Genomic DNA, 17,232 nt, shown 5'->3' with positions numbered 1-17,232 from the left:
GCACGATCTCCCGCAAGCTTACAGCCCCTCATACCCCCAACCATAGGATTAGCGATGCAAAAAACAGTAGGAAAGCATCTAAACAGAGATGGGAGATGGGGAGGGGGGGGGGGGGGGTTGCTCTGTGTCACCATCCAGCCCACAACTCAGAGGTGATTTTCTGATGAATTCCTGCCGCTCTGCAGAAATGAAGTCCAAGAAAGCGACAGGATTTTTTTTTAAATTTTGGGCTGAAAATGGCATCATCTTAAATAAAAGACCACTCGGAACGCTCTGAAAAGAAATTATATTAGAAGATCTCTCTTGGAAAGACCAACGTCATGGAAAATTTCCAAAGGTCACAATAACGACTGCACTTCCTCAGAGAACTCCGGACGAGTGACGCTGCCAGGAAGCTGCTGGAGGCGGCTGAGAAGGTCCTCACTCCCTGTGTCTCTGTGGGATGCAGGCGGCGCTAAGGCCTTGTGGCGTCTGATAGTTGTCTGTTTAGCTCTGTAAAAATGTTCTGATTCATAAAAACAGACCAAAGATATGGCGCATGATTACCGAGATGTGCTAAAACTGCTTTGACACCAGCATCCGCATCTCTTTTTTTTTTAAAGCAGAAGCACTTCAGACAGTTCTGTTACCTCCTTCAGACCACGGTGGATCATGGATGATCTTCAGGTAGCACTCAAACTGAGCCGCCAGGATCATCCGTCTCGCGTTTCCGATGACTGCTGAAATGTCACTGAAATTCTCCTGCAACTCCAGCTCGGTCCACTCCAGCGTGACCACATCCGGGGGCTGGGAAACCTGCGCGGCGTGGTCATTCAGACACAACATTCTGCATTTCATTTGGGATTCGTGTGCCTTGTGGCGTTCTCACCTCTGAGCCCAGAGCCAGCGCCACCAGCAGTGAGAGTGAGACGCTCCTCCACATGTTTCTAGGGACGGGAAAAGAACCAGAACACATCAACACCAGATACTTGCACAAAACGTGTTCTAAAAATGTAAAAATAAAAAATTTCTATTTACATAATTGCTACATTTAACAAGTACTGAAGGTTTTTCTTTCTGCCATGTAAAGACAGGATACATGCTGTAACTGAGTCTTTCAGCAGCACACTGGAGTTTGTTTATTTACACGAAGAGTCTTTTCTCATGTGTGAGGACAGGAAGTTTCTGCTCCAGCAGTCATTCCTCTGCTCTGCACACTCAGGGTCACACAAACACGGGTTTTTTTGATTCATATAGTTGTCGGGCAAACGGGGGACAGCTCCTTCCCTTAAAGCTTTTGATTTTAGAAGATGCAGATGAACAGGTTTAAGGGTGGATGAAGAAGGTTGTCCTTGGGTAGTTTTTTTGGCTTCTGTTTGAATATGGGGGAACAATAAGTTTGTGTACGTGGGATTGCAAACCGATTTGTTAAATTGCAGGTGTGTTTTTTGCTTAACTGTAAAAAACAAAAAAACAGGTGGGCTGCCGAGCGAGAAGGTTGAAATCCAGGCTGGGTTCATTCCATGAGGAGCACTCTAAAAAGAAAAAAGTTGATCCAACTTAATTGAATCACTTCAATTGGTAACACGTAATTGAATTGAGTTTATTCAACTTAATATTTTATGTCTATCCAATTCAATTTAACATGTTGATTTAACTTACATTTTTTTTGGTTCCAATTTTGTTTACGCAACTTAAATTGACACATTTTTCTAAAGTTTCAACCACTGGGTCTTGTAATTTTTATATCAAAGACATGAATGACCCAGCAACATCTCCATTGGAACATATGACTTTTTCCGCACAAGGGGGTTGGTCATCATCCTCTCCCACACTCTAACTCATGGTGCAGAAAGGAATAAACATAACAGTTTAAATTACTAGTTAAATAAAACAGAGTTAAACAGCTAGACAACAAAACCCATGGACAAAAAGTCACATTCAGACCCTAATCTGCCCAGACAGGCAAAGAAAATGGTATCCCACAATTCTTTGCGCTGCCTTATGTTATGACGTCATCATGCATTGACAACTTCATACCAAAGTTACACCAACTTAATTGAATTAAGTTGATTAAAGGTAAAATAACTATGTCAGACAACCACATGTTATTTTTAAGTTGAATGAACTTAAAAAATGATTTATTTTCACCAAACCAAATAATTAAGTTAGATCAATGTTAAAGAGTTTATCTTTCCATCTACAGCCCAAATACTCTTTTTAGAGTGAGTTTTTGCATGTGTGGGTTTTCTCTGGCCCAAAAAAAACAGGCGTCACACCTTGACTGGTGTCTCTAAACTGTCATTTTTCCAGCAAAAGAGTTGTCTGTTTCTGTGTGGAAAACGGTTTTTGTTGAAACTGCTTGGAGTGGATTTGCAGAACTATCAAAAACTGATCACATTCACTACACGTCCAAGAGGAAGCTACCAAATTCTACACAACAAAAGCTGCACGTTCGAAATGTCAGGAAAAAAACTCATAGTCACAAGCACCCGGGCGGGGTTGACCCGTACGGATGCTGTAGGGTTTTTGGATTGGAGGGTCGTAGAGTTGCATCTCAAGGGGAGTGCAGGTCGTTCCTTTGAGGCCTCGTATGGCCAGCTCAGGGGACGCCATGAAAATGGTACGTACCAATATCGATCGCGTGGGAAGTGGAATATTTGTAAGGCTAACTGAAGTTAGACGCACTTATGATGTACGGTGTCCTTACGCCAGAATCTATTCGTTAAGATGCAAACACTGCTTACTGACTCCATGCAAATACCACATGCACGGAGTGTGCACGTGATCTGCAAGAGCCTGTCGCTTGGATTAGCCTTAGACCTAGATAGACCATCACAGGTTTGACCATTTTTTGCCCCCAGACACCCCATAACAACCTGTAAAGGCGGTAGGGACTAAGGCAGGGGTGTCAAAGAAATTCTGCCGTATTTGCGGCTGATTTACCTGGATCAGGTGTGTTTAGCCGAGAAGGAGCTTTAATGGCAGGTTGGTTGGAAACCAAGTTGGACACCAAGCCTCGAGGCCTGGATTCTGACACCCCTGGACTGAGGCAGCCCTTCTGATGCATTTTTACTTCTTCAAAGCATTTGCAACCTCGTCATGGATTGCACCACCTTATCTACACTTCCAAATGATTTAAAGGTTTACTCCTGCCGTGACCCTGCAAAGATGGAAATCCTGGAGCTAGAAAATACACCCACAGCTTTCCCAGATGTTGTCTGACCGGAACAAAACTGCAAATAACTGCAGCTCCAAAATTAAAACGTCCCGCTTGATTTGTTAACATTACCATTGAATTTAGCAAAAACATGTGACCATACAGTGTGTTAGGATGTTCTAATAATGTTCCCTTTGGATTCTTTTGGAATCTGGAAAACTTCACCTGCACTGTTCAGGTATTTCTCTGTGAGTCCCACTAGTGGAAGTTTTGGATAAAGATGTCCTGAAGCCATTTTAGGTCGGTGAATCGAATCAATCGATATGAACCGACTATGAATCTATTAAACGGATACAGATTTGTTTTAGCAGGATTTTTTTTTTTTCTGTCCAACAAACATAAAAATGACAATTAGCAAATGGATTGAGGCTGAGATGCTATTTTTTTACTCCAATTCAAAGTCCAAAAACTAAAAGTGATGTCATGTAAGACAGCGTTTTGCCCGCCGATGAGGAAGATAGGGACAAGATAAAAGAGAGTTATACTACAGACCACTGCTTAAAAAAATACAAAAACCTGCTCTCATTCCTTTGCCTACACTTAACGTTAGATTTTGGATTTCTAACCTTTATTCATCAATAGACAGCGGGCGTGTCATTTGTTTGTGGGGTATTAATGGCTGCAGATGTTTTGAAGCGTCCTGGACGGCGTAATCATCCAGACGCCTTGTACCTGAGACCGTCCAGTATACTCTGTTATCATCTAACCCTCTAAATCAGAGGTGGGCACTGAGGGCCGCAGTCCTGGATGTTTTCCAGCATACCCTGCTCTGGCATGTTCTGATTGGCTGGACACACCTGAACCAGGTAATCAGCCATGAGTAGGGCAAGATTATTGGCTGGACACACCTGAACCAGGTAATCAGCCATGAGTAGGGCAAGACTATCTGGAAATCATGCAGACACACCGGCCCTCGAGGCCTGGAATTGCCCACCCCTGCTCTAAATAAATCTAAATGGGCAGACATAAGTATTTAATGACCATAAGGAACCAAAGAGGCTTGAGATGCTGGGTAGGTGCTGGGAGGGGAGGCGGAGGAGTTCGGTCCTACAAAAACAGAAGGTGCGACTCCTATGACAAACATGTTAAAAATGTAAACAAAAAATGTTTTTAAGAGCTTTGAACTATGAAACCAAATCTATCAAAAACGGATTAATCTTCTTTTTTTTTTTATTTGTTCTGTCCAACAACTGAGCAAACAGATGACAGCTGAAGGCCTTTTGTGTTGGACAGTTTTTAATATTACAAAAAGAGGTTAAATATCTTCAGAAAACGAGAGAGAAACGGATTAATCTAAAACGTATGCAGTAAGAAAATGCATAAAAAATAATGTAAAAAATCCAGAAATTTCAGGATACTCCTAGAATTCCAGACAGAGGATTCTGTTTGTTTGTTTTTAATCTGTGGAAAAGTGTTTTAACTGTTTTTTTTTAACATAAACACTTCACAGTACCAAGAAAGTAACATTTTATGAAATCCACCTCTTATCATTTGGGACTTCCTGCATTTTGTTTTGCAATAATTGAGAAATAGAGAGCCACAAAGTAAAAACAGTTGGTAAAAGCTTGTGATGCAGAGGTATACCAGTGCTGCTTAAATCTGGTTTCTATTTCATCTACAGCCCTCTACTTCTTTACACTTAAGTGCCAAACCAAATCTCACATCTGAGCTTTTATGTGCTTCCTTCCAGAGAACCATAACAGCCACAAACGTAGGCAATAATCGAATTGTCCTCTCCTAACATCCATCACATTACAAAAGGCAGGATGACGTCCGTTCGTGTGAACGGAGGATTCTGTCACTGTCAACTCTGACACATCCACAATAAAACCCACAGATGTTTCAAATACTATTTCATTCTTTGGAAACCAAACAATTCATGTTTTTCTGTCGCGGACAAAGACGTTTGCTGCAGGAAATCTATTGTTTCTTATCTGGAGACACAAGGACCCGAGCAACCTCTGTGCTGCCTACATTTAATTTGTCATTTCTTGCTCAACAGATGATTACATTTGTTCCGTGGGAACAAAATAGGAGCTGCAGAAATGGCCTCTTCCTTTTTCTGTATGCTTCTGTCCTTTTTTTCCCCTCTTCACTCTGATCTTGTTTCAATCCATCAGTGAATCTTCAGGAACATCAATGCAGAGACTCAAAAACCTACCCGAGACAGAAAATCAGAACAATTCCAGCTCAGTCATAAAACAACAAAAAGACACTCCTTTATATTTTATATGCAGTTAAATAGTGTCCTTATCGTTCACTGCACAACTGTGGAGTTTCCGAGTCCAAGGACTTGGATTTGGATTTTGGGGACGACAGTGGCACAGGTGGTTGAGCGGGTCGTCCAATGATCGAAGGGTTGGCGGTTCGATCCCCACTCCCACCAGCCAAAATGTCGTTGTGTCCTTGGGCAAGACACTTCACCCTCCTTGCCTCCAGTGTGGCTCCACTGGTGTGTGAATGCGCATGAATGATCCCGGTGATGGTCAGAGGGGCCGTAGGCGCGAAATGGCAGCCACGCCTCTGTCAGTCTGCCCCAGGGCAGCTGTGGCTACAACCGTGGCTTACCATCACCAAGAATGAATGAGGAGTGAATGAATAATGGACACAATGTAAGCGCTTTGGGTGTCTTGAAAAGCGCAGATAAATCCAATCCATTATTATTATTATTAAGGACGGATGCCGCAACTCTCTTAATGCCCAAGAATGGAACGCGAACGTAACCAAAAGAACCATACTTTAAGGTCAAACGTTCTCGAGCGTGAAACAAAGTGTGCTGTGAGAAGGCCCAAATCCTCATCGCGTGTGCACGTACCACCCAAACTGCAATCTAGGATACAGCAAGTGGAAAGAATATGGAGAGAAATTAGACTCAGTCGGATTTGTGCGTGCGTAATTCTTGATTTGTGCGTAAATTAGGATTTGTGTATGCATATTCTTGCTTTGTGTGTGCGTAAATTAGGATTTGTGCATAAATTTGGATTTGTGCGTGATTTGTTACTCACATAATACGTTTTGTGTACAAGTTAAAAAAATATAAAATGAAAAAAATACAAAATGCAATTTACGTATGCACAAATCAAGATTACAACAGCTTGAAACTACTTACACACACACATTTTTAAAAAACACGCACGAATCCCTTGTTACGCACACACGAAGCCAAAGTTACGCACGGATCTACCGTGAGACTGTTTTCACGTCTCACAAATTCGTCCGTAAGTGCTGCGTTTAAATACCAGTGGAATGCTCGGTCATTAGAATTTTCCAATCAGCCTTCCCTTCTAAACGCATTTCCTTCAGTGGGTGTAGCAAGGCTTAAAAAAAATTTAAAGGAAAATAAAAACTATTATCTGAGAATATGACGTTCACTTTTAAACGCTAATATGTATATTAAAAGTATATTATACGTTTAAATACGTTTAGAAGGGAAGGCTGATTGGAAAATTCTAATGACCGAGCATTCCACTGGTATTTAAACGCAGCACTTACGGACGAATTTTTGAGACGTGAAAACAGTCTCACGGTAGATCCGTGCGTAACTTTGGCTTCGTGTGTGCGTAACAAGGGATTCGTGCGTGTTTTTTAAAGATGTGTGTGTGTAAGTAGTTTCAAGCTGTTGTAATCTTGATTTGTGCACACGTAAATTGCATTTTGTATTTTTTTCATTTTATATTTTTTTAACTTGTACACAAAACATATTATGTGAGTAACAAATCACGCACAAATCCAAATTTATGCACAAATCCTAATTTACGCACACACAAAGCAAGAATATGCATACACAAATCCTAATTTACGCACAAATCAAGAATTACGCACGCACAAATCCGACTGAGTCTAATTTCTCTCGATAAAAGAAGGGCTTGGGTTAAACTGAAGTCTAAACCACCAAATGGTTCTTTGGTTTTCTTTTTTTCTTCTTCTTATTTAAAAAATTGTTTTTTTGTTTTTGTTCTTGACTGCAGCTCAGAGCTGGATCAGGAAATTCAGACAGAAAACATACAAAGCTTTGGACTTTTGCATCCTCTGGAAGTGTGAGCATCTTTGTCTGTGCAGCATTTTTCTACATTCCAGCCAGAAAAAGAAACATCAAAGACATTAAAACCTCATCTGAGAAAATAGAACATCTATTTATGGAGACAGAACGTTGTGAAAACCAAAGCAAGTCTAAAGATGTGTCCTTCAGCGGCATTTTGAAATGATCAAATGTTGTTTACATTTTTGGGATCAGTATGGCCATACATGGACATTTGTCAGCTCATTAAAAGTTGGAGGTCCTAATAGCTCATCCAGAGCAGATATAAACGACCAGCTTTGGGTTAATACTTGGGAATACCGTTCGTGAGTAGAAGGAATACTTCTGAATGTCAAATGTCGGCTCTCCTCTAATGTTTAGATGTCCGTTTGACAAAGAGGAACCACATCTGCAAGAACGTGAAACCGTTGGATGTCAGCCTGACTGAGAAAATCCACAGACCTTGAAACCTTTATGGGTTTAAAGCACAGCTTTCATCTCCAGTTTAAGCTTTTCTTGGATGTACTACTGAGAAATGAAGGACTATTACATTAAAGCAATTCAAATCTAATACAGCAATGATTAAAATGAATAACATTTGTCCCGGAAATGTGTTTGATTGTGTTATTGCTGAGACTTGTAATTGAGATTTACACGCATGCATTCACAGATTAAACACATAGAATGTTCTGAAATATGAACATTTCAAAACAAAAAAGAACTTAAATTACTTTAATGACCTTAAGAAAAGGAAATGTCAAAAAGAGAGTATTTTCAAAAGGCTGAAAATGAATCCAATTTTTTTGAATATTCCCAGTTTCACTGATATTTGCTGGTCAAAATGCCCTAAAAGAGCTCAAAAACATCTGAATGGAGGACATGGATGAAGAATGCTGAAGGTTTGAATGGCGTCTCAACAGTCAGGGTCGGATTAAGGATTTTCTGTGTTCTGGGCAGGCATTCCTCAGGGATCCTCTACAGGTCAAAGGGGGAGGGACAAAGCTGTATTCTCAGTAATTGTTTGGGCTCAAAAGTGTTTTAAAAAGCTCAAAATAAAGTAAAAAAAAAATCAACTCCACCCCTCTTCCCATCACTCATCTGTTTACACACTCTCCCGCTTGCTTACAGCCCCTAAAACCCCCAAACTACCATTATGGTGCAACAAAAATGATGAGCCATAGTGGAGCCATCCAGCCGTCCAGTTTAGATCCAGATTCCAGCTCAGAGGAGGAAAACAAAGACGTTCATGGATCTATTGGTCTGACAGTGGATGCATTAGAATGGAGCAGAGCAGGAAGCCGGTGGCTCCGCCCAGCATTCTTTCAAACGACCTTTTTTCATCTGCCCCTCATTCAAAACCATTTGAATATTTGTGTCCACCATCATTAGAAAAATGTTACAAGAACACGTTAAAAACCCCAAAATCCTCAAATATATGGACTGGAGCAGAGTTCCTCCCCCTGATAAACCGCCTGGTTTGAATACTAGAAAGCTATAGGTGATGTCATGAGTTCAGGGACCAAGACCTACATTTGATTTACATCAGTGGCTAAAAAAAACAAAGATTGGTTAGAAAGCGGGGTTCAAGAGCAACTTTAAAATCAGAAAAGGAGAACTCCACTGATAAACACAAAAAAATAAAATAAAAACCAACAACAATCCAATTCTTTGTTATTGCAACCATTCTAAATCATTGGTTACTAAGCAGATCTCTTTCTGTGTACTACAGAAGATTGGTATATTTTAGATTCTTCACACTCCTCTGACGAATGCAGACCTTAAAAACAAAAACTGTTTCTTGAGAACGTTTTAAAATGTACACCTGCTGCGTCTCATTTGGCGTTTTTGTCTGAGCTGCGACCTCAAAGAAAGCCTGACTGTCTCGGTCCAGCTTCCCGCTGGAAGCAGCACGCGGCGTAGCGGTGACACGTGGAGACAAAGGAGTTTAAAGGAACCGGAACAGAAACAACTGTCTGGAAGACTGATCCGCTTCACTCCCCCAGGCTGAGGTCCATGGAATCTGGAACCAGCTGGGTCACCGCCAATGTCATCTCAGCCTCCGTCTGACTTTTAAACTCCTGAACCCATGTTAGCTGACTTTATGTTAAACCGGACACTCATGTAATCAGGTTAGGGTATCTGGAGCGATGCATTCATCCCTTCACCTTTACAAAGCTTTGAAATCTGTGCCATTGAGAGACGAACACAACATCCAACCATTAACCTCAAGCCGTCTCAAAGCTCCTGGACGTGGAAATCAGTCCTCCTCCTGCAGAAGAGCATGTGTAGGTGGAAGACGACGTAACTGGATGTGATAAGAGCTTTCAGATGGAGAAGACAGCGCAGCCCGTTTCTCTGCATTCCAGCCGCTTGAGGTAAGAGTTCTGAAGAAAGCCAACGTCCTGTTTTGCTGCAGAGCTGCATTGTTTTTCTGACCGTTTCCAAGAGACGTTTCTGTGTGGTCAGCGTTTAGCGCCACATATAGACAAAAGGCTCGGCTAATCGTGGAAAAAAATAAATAAATAATACAATTTAACTGTTAATGTGCCAAACTGATGGTTGCCAAGGCCATCAACGAGCATGAAAAGCTTTCCTGGAACAGAGAAGATTCAATAAAAAGGAAAAAAACAAAACACTAAGCAGTCTGTTTAAACCTTTGGAAAGAGGAAAAAGGAAATGTTCTATGGAAGCATTCAAAGCAAAAATTCTGATATCCATACTTCAGAGAAGCCTTCCAGAAAGTGTTCTTGTTTTGTCCCGCATCTTTCTTTTTACGCCTTGGAGCAAACATTTGACCATTTTGACAAAATCTCAAACACAGGTTGCCAGTTTAAATCTACAAGCACAACTGAAATCTTGTCAACCTTTGACCTTTGGAAGAGGCCGCCATGTGGAATTTTCCAAAAGTTAGTACCTTCTACAAATTTAGGTTGCAAATTCCTACGGATTCCTTCCCTACTCACTATAGAGTGCACTATAGAGTGCGTTCGCCATTTTCTAGTTCTGCCTGAATCCACATTTCCAAAATCCAGTGCTCTAGAAATTTCCCAGAAGTCTCTGCGAAAAACCCGTGTGCATCAATGCTCACTAGATTGGCGAATATAGACCACAATGCATTGCGTCGGAACAATTCTTGTATTTAAATGTATTTTTTGGATAAACCATTAACGTTATTCAGAAGACAGTCGACTCATAGATAATTGTCGCAAAACGAGCATATTGATTAGATTTTAACTTTTGACTAACGTGAAATTGATGACGTCATATCTGCTGTTTAAAAAATGAAAAGTAGTGAGCATGGAGTCAGAATTGCTAGTAAAATTCAGGGCACTACACAGTGCCGCACTATATAGTTTTTTAGTAGTTAGCCTTAAACTCCAACTATGGGATTTCCATCTATCTCCTAAAAGTGACATAGACCTGTCCCCCTGTCCCCCCCCCCCCCCCCCAAATATGGTTGCTGTGGGGTTAAACGAAAGTTGTAGTTGATTTTTCATGAATGTGTCATGTGCAGCACTGACCACAGTCGGGGGGGGGGGGGCTGGGCAAAAGGGGGATGGCGAAGGTTGGGGCGGGTAACCGCCTGCAGCTTTAATTTGGGTTGTATCTTTCCGAACTGTTCGGAGACACAAAAGTGCAAATGTGACAAGAAACGTTTAGTCACCCCCCATCTAACCGCATTTGGAATCACACGGGAATTTTTTTATGAGATAGGAGATACAATTCTCATAAAAGTATCAGATCAAATTTTCCTCATATTACTAATATTATATCATTTTACTAAAAGGTTTTTCTGTTTTTCAAATCAGGCTTTGTTCAAAATTGTAATTGCTTTTTAATGCAAAAATAATACATTTTCTGAGTGTTTTAAAATCAGAATTAATCATTCTATCAATAAAAGTTCCACATTTCTTCAGATTAAATGACTAAAAACTGCTGTTCACAGCCAAACTAAACTAGTGAAGAGGTCTCAGAAGGGGAAGGGTCACAGACGGCACCAGAGTGGTTTTTATTCAATGTTTTGGACGGTTCCTCACTAAAAACCTAAACTTCCTGTTAGCGTGTGACCGTCAGAAGCTCCTTTCTTCTTGCTGCCTGCTTGAACATGTAAACGGTGTCCGTCAGGCCCATGCCGACCCCACTCCCCCGCCTCACTCAACCCCCCCACGGCCATACAAAGGTTTGTCCGACTAAATCCTCGGTCCATCACAGACAAAACCTTCCACCAACCCGATGTTGGACTGCTAACATGGAAAGATCATCCGAACAAACCAACCATGGTTGATCCTGAATGGGCATCTGAGGAGGGAGAACTGCTCCTGTTCACTGAGATCTCACCTCCTGTCTCTTAATTTAGGATCCCGTTCCACCTTCTTTATCAAAAACTCAGATTATTCTGATCCCAAAAGCGTCCTTTAATTGGCACGTTTCAGAGAAACTGAAGGTGCAGCAGTTCACCTTTTTTAAATAACACGACCTAGTTTTTGAAAAAGGTCTCAGAGCAGATTCTGGCCGTACATCGTTCTGCTGCTGGACTGATCTCCATGTGGTCCATCATGATGTTTAGGGATATTTAATGAGGACAGAGCATCTAGTTCAGATTTTTCTGTTTGCTTTTCAGGATCAAACCCTAAACTGGAGTTACAAACAAGGAACAATTGATCTCAGCAAAAGGGGAATGGTACATATGAGTTTTGGAGAATGCAAGATCAGAGAAGACAGAACTTAAAGAAATAAACAGCCCCAAACCCACGGACCTCAGGTTTAACTCAGAGATTTCGTCTTTATCAAGTCAAGAGTTGCTTTTGTGACAAAATCTGCACTTTTCTTTTATCGGAAAGAAAATGCCTTCATTTGAAAACATGCAGACATAGAAGTCCAACCAGATCCAGTTCAGAACCTGTTCAGCTGACAAGAAGTGTCAGAAAGTCACGAGAAACTCATTTTGTTAGAAAGGGTGTTTTTATTTCTGTGAAAATAAAGTCAATTTGATGAAGAAAACGCAGTTTCAGTCTATTTAATGAGGAACATTTTAAACCTGAGGGAGAAGATTTCTCCATGAATGTGGTTGTTTGTTCATTTTTTTTGGGACAGTAAAACATTAATTTCAAAATAAAAGCTTTGTAAGTTTAAATAACATTTGTATTTATTTTGAAAACATTTTATTGTAGAAAATGCTAAATTTAACTTTAATGGTGAAGTGGAGTTTACTCTGAAGTTGGACTTGAATCTATGGAGGAGAGAAACTTTTCTGCCTTCAAATTATGATTCAAAGTGTATAAAAACAAACTTAGAGAAGACATTTTTACTCCTTTTTCCTGCTTTAGGTCTAAAATTAGACCCTTAACTTCTGAATCCTCCTCATCGTCTTCCTCGACTCCGCTGGTCGTGTTGAATTTATCTGCTACCGCTCCTCACTGCTCCCCTGAGGCAGCCGTTGTGCTTCACGTTTGTCCGTCTGCTTACAACTTTATTTGAAAAGATGCTCCCCAAACATGCCTTTAGAAGAAATAATGTAACCAGGAGAAGATCAAACGTGAGGAGAAATCTACAATCTTCCTCTCGTTAGTTTCCTCCTTCCTCTAAAGTCTCCACTCGGAGCCCAAAGGGTCAAAAATGATCTATTGTTGGAAACACACAAAAGAAGTTCAAAGGTGAGAGGAAAGAGATTTTTACATACAAAAGAGGCACAAGAAATGGAGAGCGTTTCTATTCTGTCAGGTAAAAAGTCATTTTTAAAAATAATTTTTATCCAACCTTAAATAAATCAATATTTTATCCTGGAGGTTATGTGCAATGACAAACTTCTTTAAATCTCATCACATTGTGCAATGTCAGCCTTAACATTTAGAGAATTCTATGTAATCTATAACCTGCACTGTGGTTTTATCAAAAATAAATCAGATGTTTTATGTTGAAGTTTGTGGCTTTTTTAAATGTTCACAGTCTCACGCCTCAAATTCTTTTGAGTACATTTTTTCTTTTTCTTTTTACCAACAACTTGATAACTTAATCAAACTTTAACTGTAAGCTGTGTAAAGAGAATAAACAATACTCAAATATGTATCTAAACAACAACCATCCATCCATCCATCCATCCATCCATCCATCCATCCATCCATCCATCCATCCATCCAGACATCCATCCATCCAGACATCCATCCATCCATCCATCCATCCATCCATCCATCCATCCATCTTCGGACCCCGCTGAATCCCTTGCGGGGTCACAGGGCAGGGTAACTCCTGAACAGATCGCCAGTCTGCTGCAGGACCACAAACACACCATCCTAGGGACACTTTAGAGGAACCAGAGGTGGTGTCACACAGTCACTGCGTCCATTTTGCACATTTTCCACCTATGAAAAGTCGGTCTATCGTGATTCATGCACTATATACGTCTTTCATAAAGACCCGTTTCAGCACGTATCATGTTAAAATGACATAATTGGCGCATGAATCACTAATGAATTGCATATCCAGCGCAATAATCACGCAGAGTTCCTGTTCAACGTTGATGTACGTGTTCTTTGCATGGTTTATTCGCGATAGATCTGTGAAATTTCACATAAAGACCACAGCTTTTCTCACTTTTTTCCACATATATTCACGAATGACCAGTTTTCATCCAGTATGAATACATGGATGCGCTAAATATACGTAGCGGCTGCTAGACACGGCCTTAACCTATGCACCACGTCTTTGGACGGCAGCAGGAAGCCAGAGTTCCCGGAGAAAACCCAAACATGGACAAGGAGAACATGCAAACTCCACACAGAAGGGACCCAGCCGGGATTCGAACCAGGGCCTTCTCACTAGAAAGAGTGCTAACCACTGCCCCAACTATTGGCAAGTTTGCTTGTTTCCTTTAATTCTTTTCTCTAACAGCCAGCATTTTTCTCCAACTCCAGCAGCAGCAGCTAAAGTTAAAAACAAAAACTCAAAAGCTAACATTGCTCGTGTTTGTGGAACAGCGTCCTGAAATGAGATCTATGACCAGATGAAGCCAATCAATCATGATTGTCTCGTTTTAATAATGATAAATTAGCCAATTTTCTGTGATTAAAGTTCCCTTGCATGTTTCTCTGAATTTCAGAAGAGTTTGATTTATGGCTCTGCTTTGAGGTCTGGGAAGCTCCTGCAGACGGAATCCAAACAAGCGTTTGCATTCGTGTAGATTGTTTACAATAAATCCCCACATGCTGACTGAAAGTACAGGTCCCTGTCCCGAAACGCTACAGTCGGACGCCAAAGCCAACATTTGGCGCTTAAAGCCAATGCTTTCATAGGTGAAGGATGTCTAATGGACAGAACTTTAGGCAGCCCAGCGGTGACAGAACTTCCAGCCTGTCTTAAGACAGGACTGTTTTGGTGCCGTTTAGCATGTTTAGCATGTTTTTACTGTTGACAGTCCATCATCATCATTAGCTAGTAGACTTGTCTCTCTCTTCATTGTTGTCATGGAAGCCAGTTGTAGTCTGTTGTAGTCTTTTCTGGTTCCTGCACAGCCTGGTGTGACGGTTGTGACCCTGAGCTCTAGACTGCTGGTTTGAATCCTCTTTGTTGATGTGAACAAACCAAAACAGTTTAACAGCTTGCAGTTTTAGATCTGAAATGATTTAAGATCTAAAAAAGAAACTTCTGTTATTATCTTGTTGTATTTGAGCTGATCTAGACTGTAAATGAGTTCTCTTTTAATCCCACGAATTGTTTTAAAGTACCAAAGGGATGGATCGTTAGTGATGATGCATTTGACATGCTTGTACACATCTTGAAAACGGATTAAATTAGGTTAGAAAATGAGTGTTAATCACATCAAAGTCATTCATTCGTCTTCTAATCTGTTTCGTCCCTTTCTGGGTCACAGGGCTGCTGGAGCCTATCCCGGCAACTCATGGGCAAATGCAGGGGACGTCCTGGACAGGTTGTCTGTCAGTCTGTCTCAGGGCCACATGCACAACTGTGGACAATTTAGAGTGACCAATGGAAACCATTTTCCAGCGTCAGCTTTAGTGATAATACACAGTTTCTGGTCTGCCCTCGCGGGTATGGTTTTCAAAATAAAAGCAGAAGTAGTTCTGCGAAGCGATCAGATAACGGCAAAAGATCAGACGGTACACCGGCAGCCCAACAGTGGCTTCCTCCACCTCGCAGTAAAGGTTAGAGTTAGAAAACATCATAAATGTAGATAAACAGAGTCACTGAGTGGATATACACTATTAAATGTTTCCAAATCTTTTTTTCTTCTAAACATACAGCAGCTTCTGTGCGAGCCAAGAACCATCAGGAGCTCTGACAGCTCCGCCTCCTCAGGCTGATCCATGACTTCTGCAGCGGAACACAAGTGCGACCGGGAAACTCGACACGGCCGCTCCAAAGTTTTGGAACATGTCAACTGTCCAAGACTGGTGTGTGCATTTCCGAATCCCTCAAAAGGGCCCTCTGCAGGGAACACCGCATGGATTATCTGGAAGTCTGTTTACGTGCAACCGAGGTGGATGGAGGCAAACGTTAATGGGAAGTTCTGCAGGAGATCAGAAAGAACTTTCCAAAGAATATTTCGTTTCTACAGCAGAAAGAGGGAAAAGGCCTCAGCAGGTACATCTGGAAGAGCTGGAAACAAAGTTTAGAATCTGTTTGCTCCCTGTGTGAATTCCAGAATTTAGTTTTGTCTCTTCTCCAGGTTCTTTTTTTTTAGACTGATGTTACTCTGAATACTTTTTAGTTTGAAATAATCTGTAGTGGAAACTCCTGTATGAATGTTCATATGTCAAAAATATGCCCCAATTTACATGATCGTGGAAATGATCATGTAGGCCTTCTAGGGGGAATTGGGACTTAAGAAAACCCCTGAAATGTTGTTTCCCCAGAACAAGTTTCAAAGATTACCTGGAGGCCTTTACATCAGTGCAGCATTTGCTTTAGGACATAGTTTCTGCAGAGCAGCAGGAGCTCATCAGAAATTCCCCTCTGAGTTGTGGGCGGGATTGTTGGTTTAATTTCTACGACACAATAATGACATTTTTCAAACTGCTTTTTTTTTCGATTCACAATTTGAGTGAAGACATACTCAGAAATGCAATCTTAAGCTCATTTTGCATGAAAAGTTCTAAAATAACAATTTTTGGTCTGATTTTGGATCTAAAACACCAGGAAAAAAATATTTTCCCTTTTTTAAACCACATTTTTTTGTTTTGCCTCTTGACTTCCATTGAGACCAATTTTGACCGTCTTTCTGCCGTTTCTGTTGAAACTTAAATGCCGGATAAACGAAAGCTAAACATGGAAATGAGCCCCAAAAAGAAACAGAAAGGACGAAGAAGCTCCACAAAGTGATAAACTTTCAAGACTTTTATAGATATTTGCATGTAATTCAGTTTGAAAAATGTTTATTTAATTCCAATCAATTGATTACAAGGTCAAAAAGAAAGTGTTTGGCCACACTTTGGGCTCAAATACAGACTTTTAAAGATTTCTAACTTTTTTGTAAAAGTGATGGAGAAGTATTTCTGTTTCAAGACCCACTCCAATGAAAATGGGGTTTTTGGTGATCTTGTGGCATTTGATGGACGACATAAATAAAGAAAAAAAGAGCTTAAATCAGCAGCCCCGCCCACAACTCAGAGGTGAATTTCTGATGAACTCCTGCTGCTGTCTTAAAAACAACACTTTTTGTGTGTGTGTGTGTGTGTGTGTGGGTGTGTGTGTGTGTGTGTGTGTGGCTAAAAACCACTGCAAACACTCTGAAAATAGATCAGAGGATGATGGAAGTGGGACTTTATCCTGTAAACACTGGAGGTATTCTTTCAAAAGACGGGTCGTTCAAACGCCGACCCGAAACGAAGAACCAGCATTCTGACACTGCAGCTCTGACTGTGTCCACATTACACAGAGTAATGGTTCATCCTCATTCTCTGCTCATTCCAGCATTTTTTGGCTTAAACTCAGTGGAAAGTGGTCATTTACCAATTTCTCATCCGATAAACCACAGAGGAGAGGCGGCGCTCCAGCAGCC

The 17,232-nt window shown here is 40.9% G+C and overlaps 1 protein-coding gene across 3 annotated transcripts in view; it reads right to left on the bottom strand.

Moving 5' to 3' along the window:
* The window catches only part of calcrl2 (calcitonin receptor-like 2), a 34,711-nt gene that overhangs the window by 15,642 nt on the left and 1,837 nt on the right, over nucleotides 1-17,232 (bottom strand). For 2 of the 3 annotated variants that reach the window (XM_023956337.2, XM_078949969.1), the window contains exons 2-3: nucleotides 869-926; nucleotides 630-795 (exon numbers count right to left, since the gene is read on the bottom strand). In XM_023956337.2, the coding sequence (XP_023812105.1) occupies nucleotides 630-795; nucleotides 869-922 (220 nt within the window). In that variant the 5' untranslated portion in view covers nucleotides 923-926. Of the gene's footprint in view, nucleotides 1-629; nucleotides 796-868; nucleotides 927-9,441; nucleotides 9,674-17,232 lie in introns of those variants that run through there. The other variant, XM_023956338.2, reaches the window with a different exon arrangement.

Source organism: Oryzias latipes, chromosome 7 (genome assembly GCF_053564925.1).
Source record: "Oryzias latipes strain Hd-rR chromosome 7, Olatipes_Hd-rR_3.1".
Lineage (NCBI taxonomy): Eukaryota > Metazoa > Chordata > Actinopteri > Beloniformes > Adrianichthyidae > Oryzias > Oryzias latipes.
Note: the sequence above shows the minus strand (reverse complement) of the source record. Positions and strands in the feature narration are given on the sequence as shown.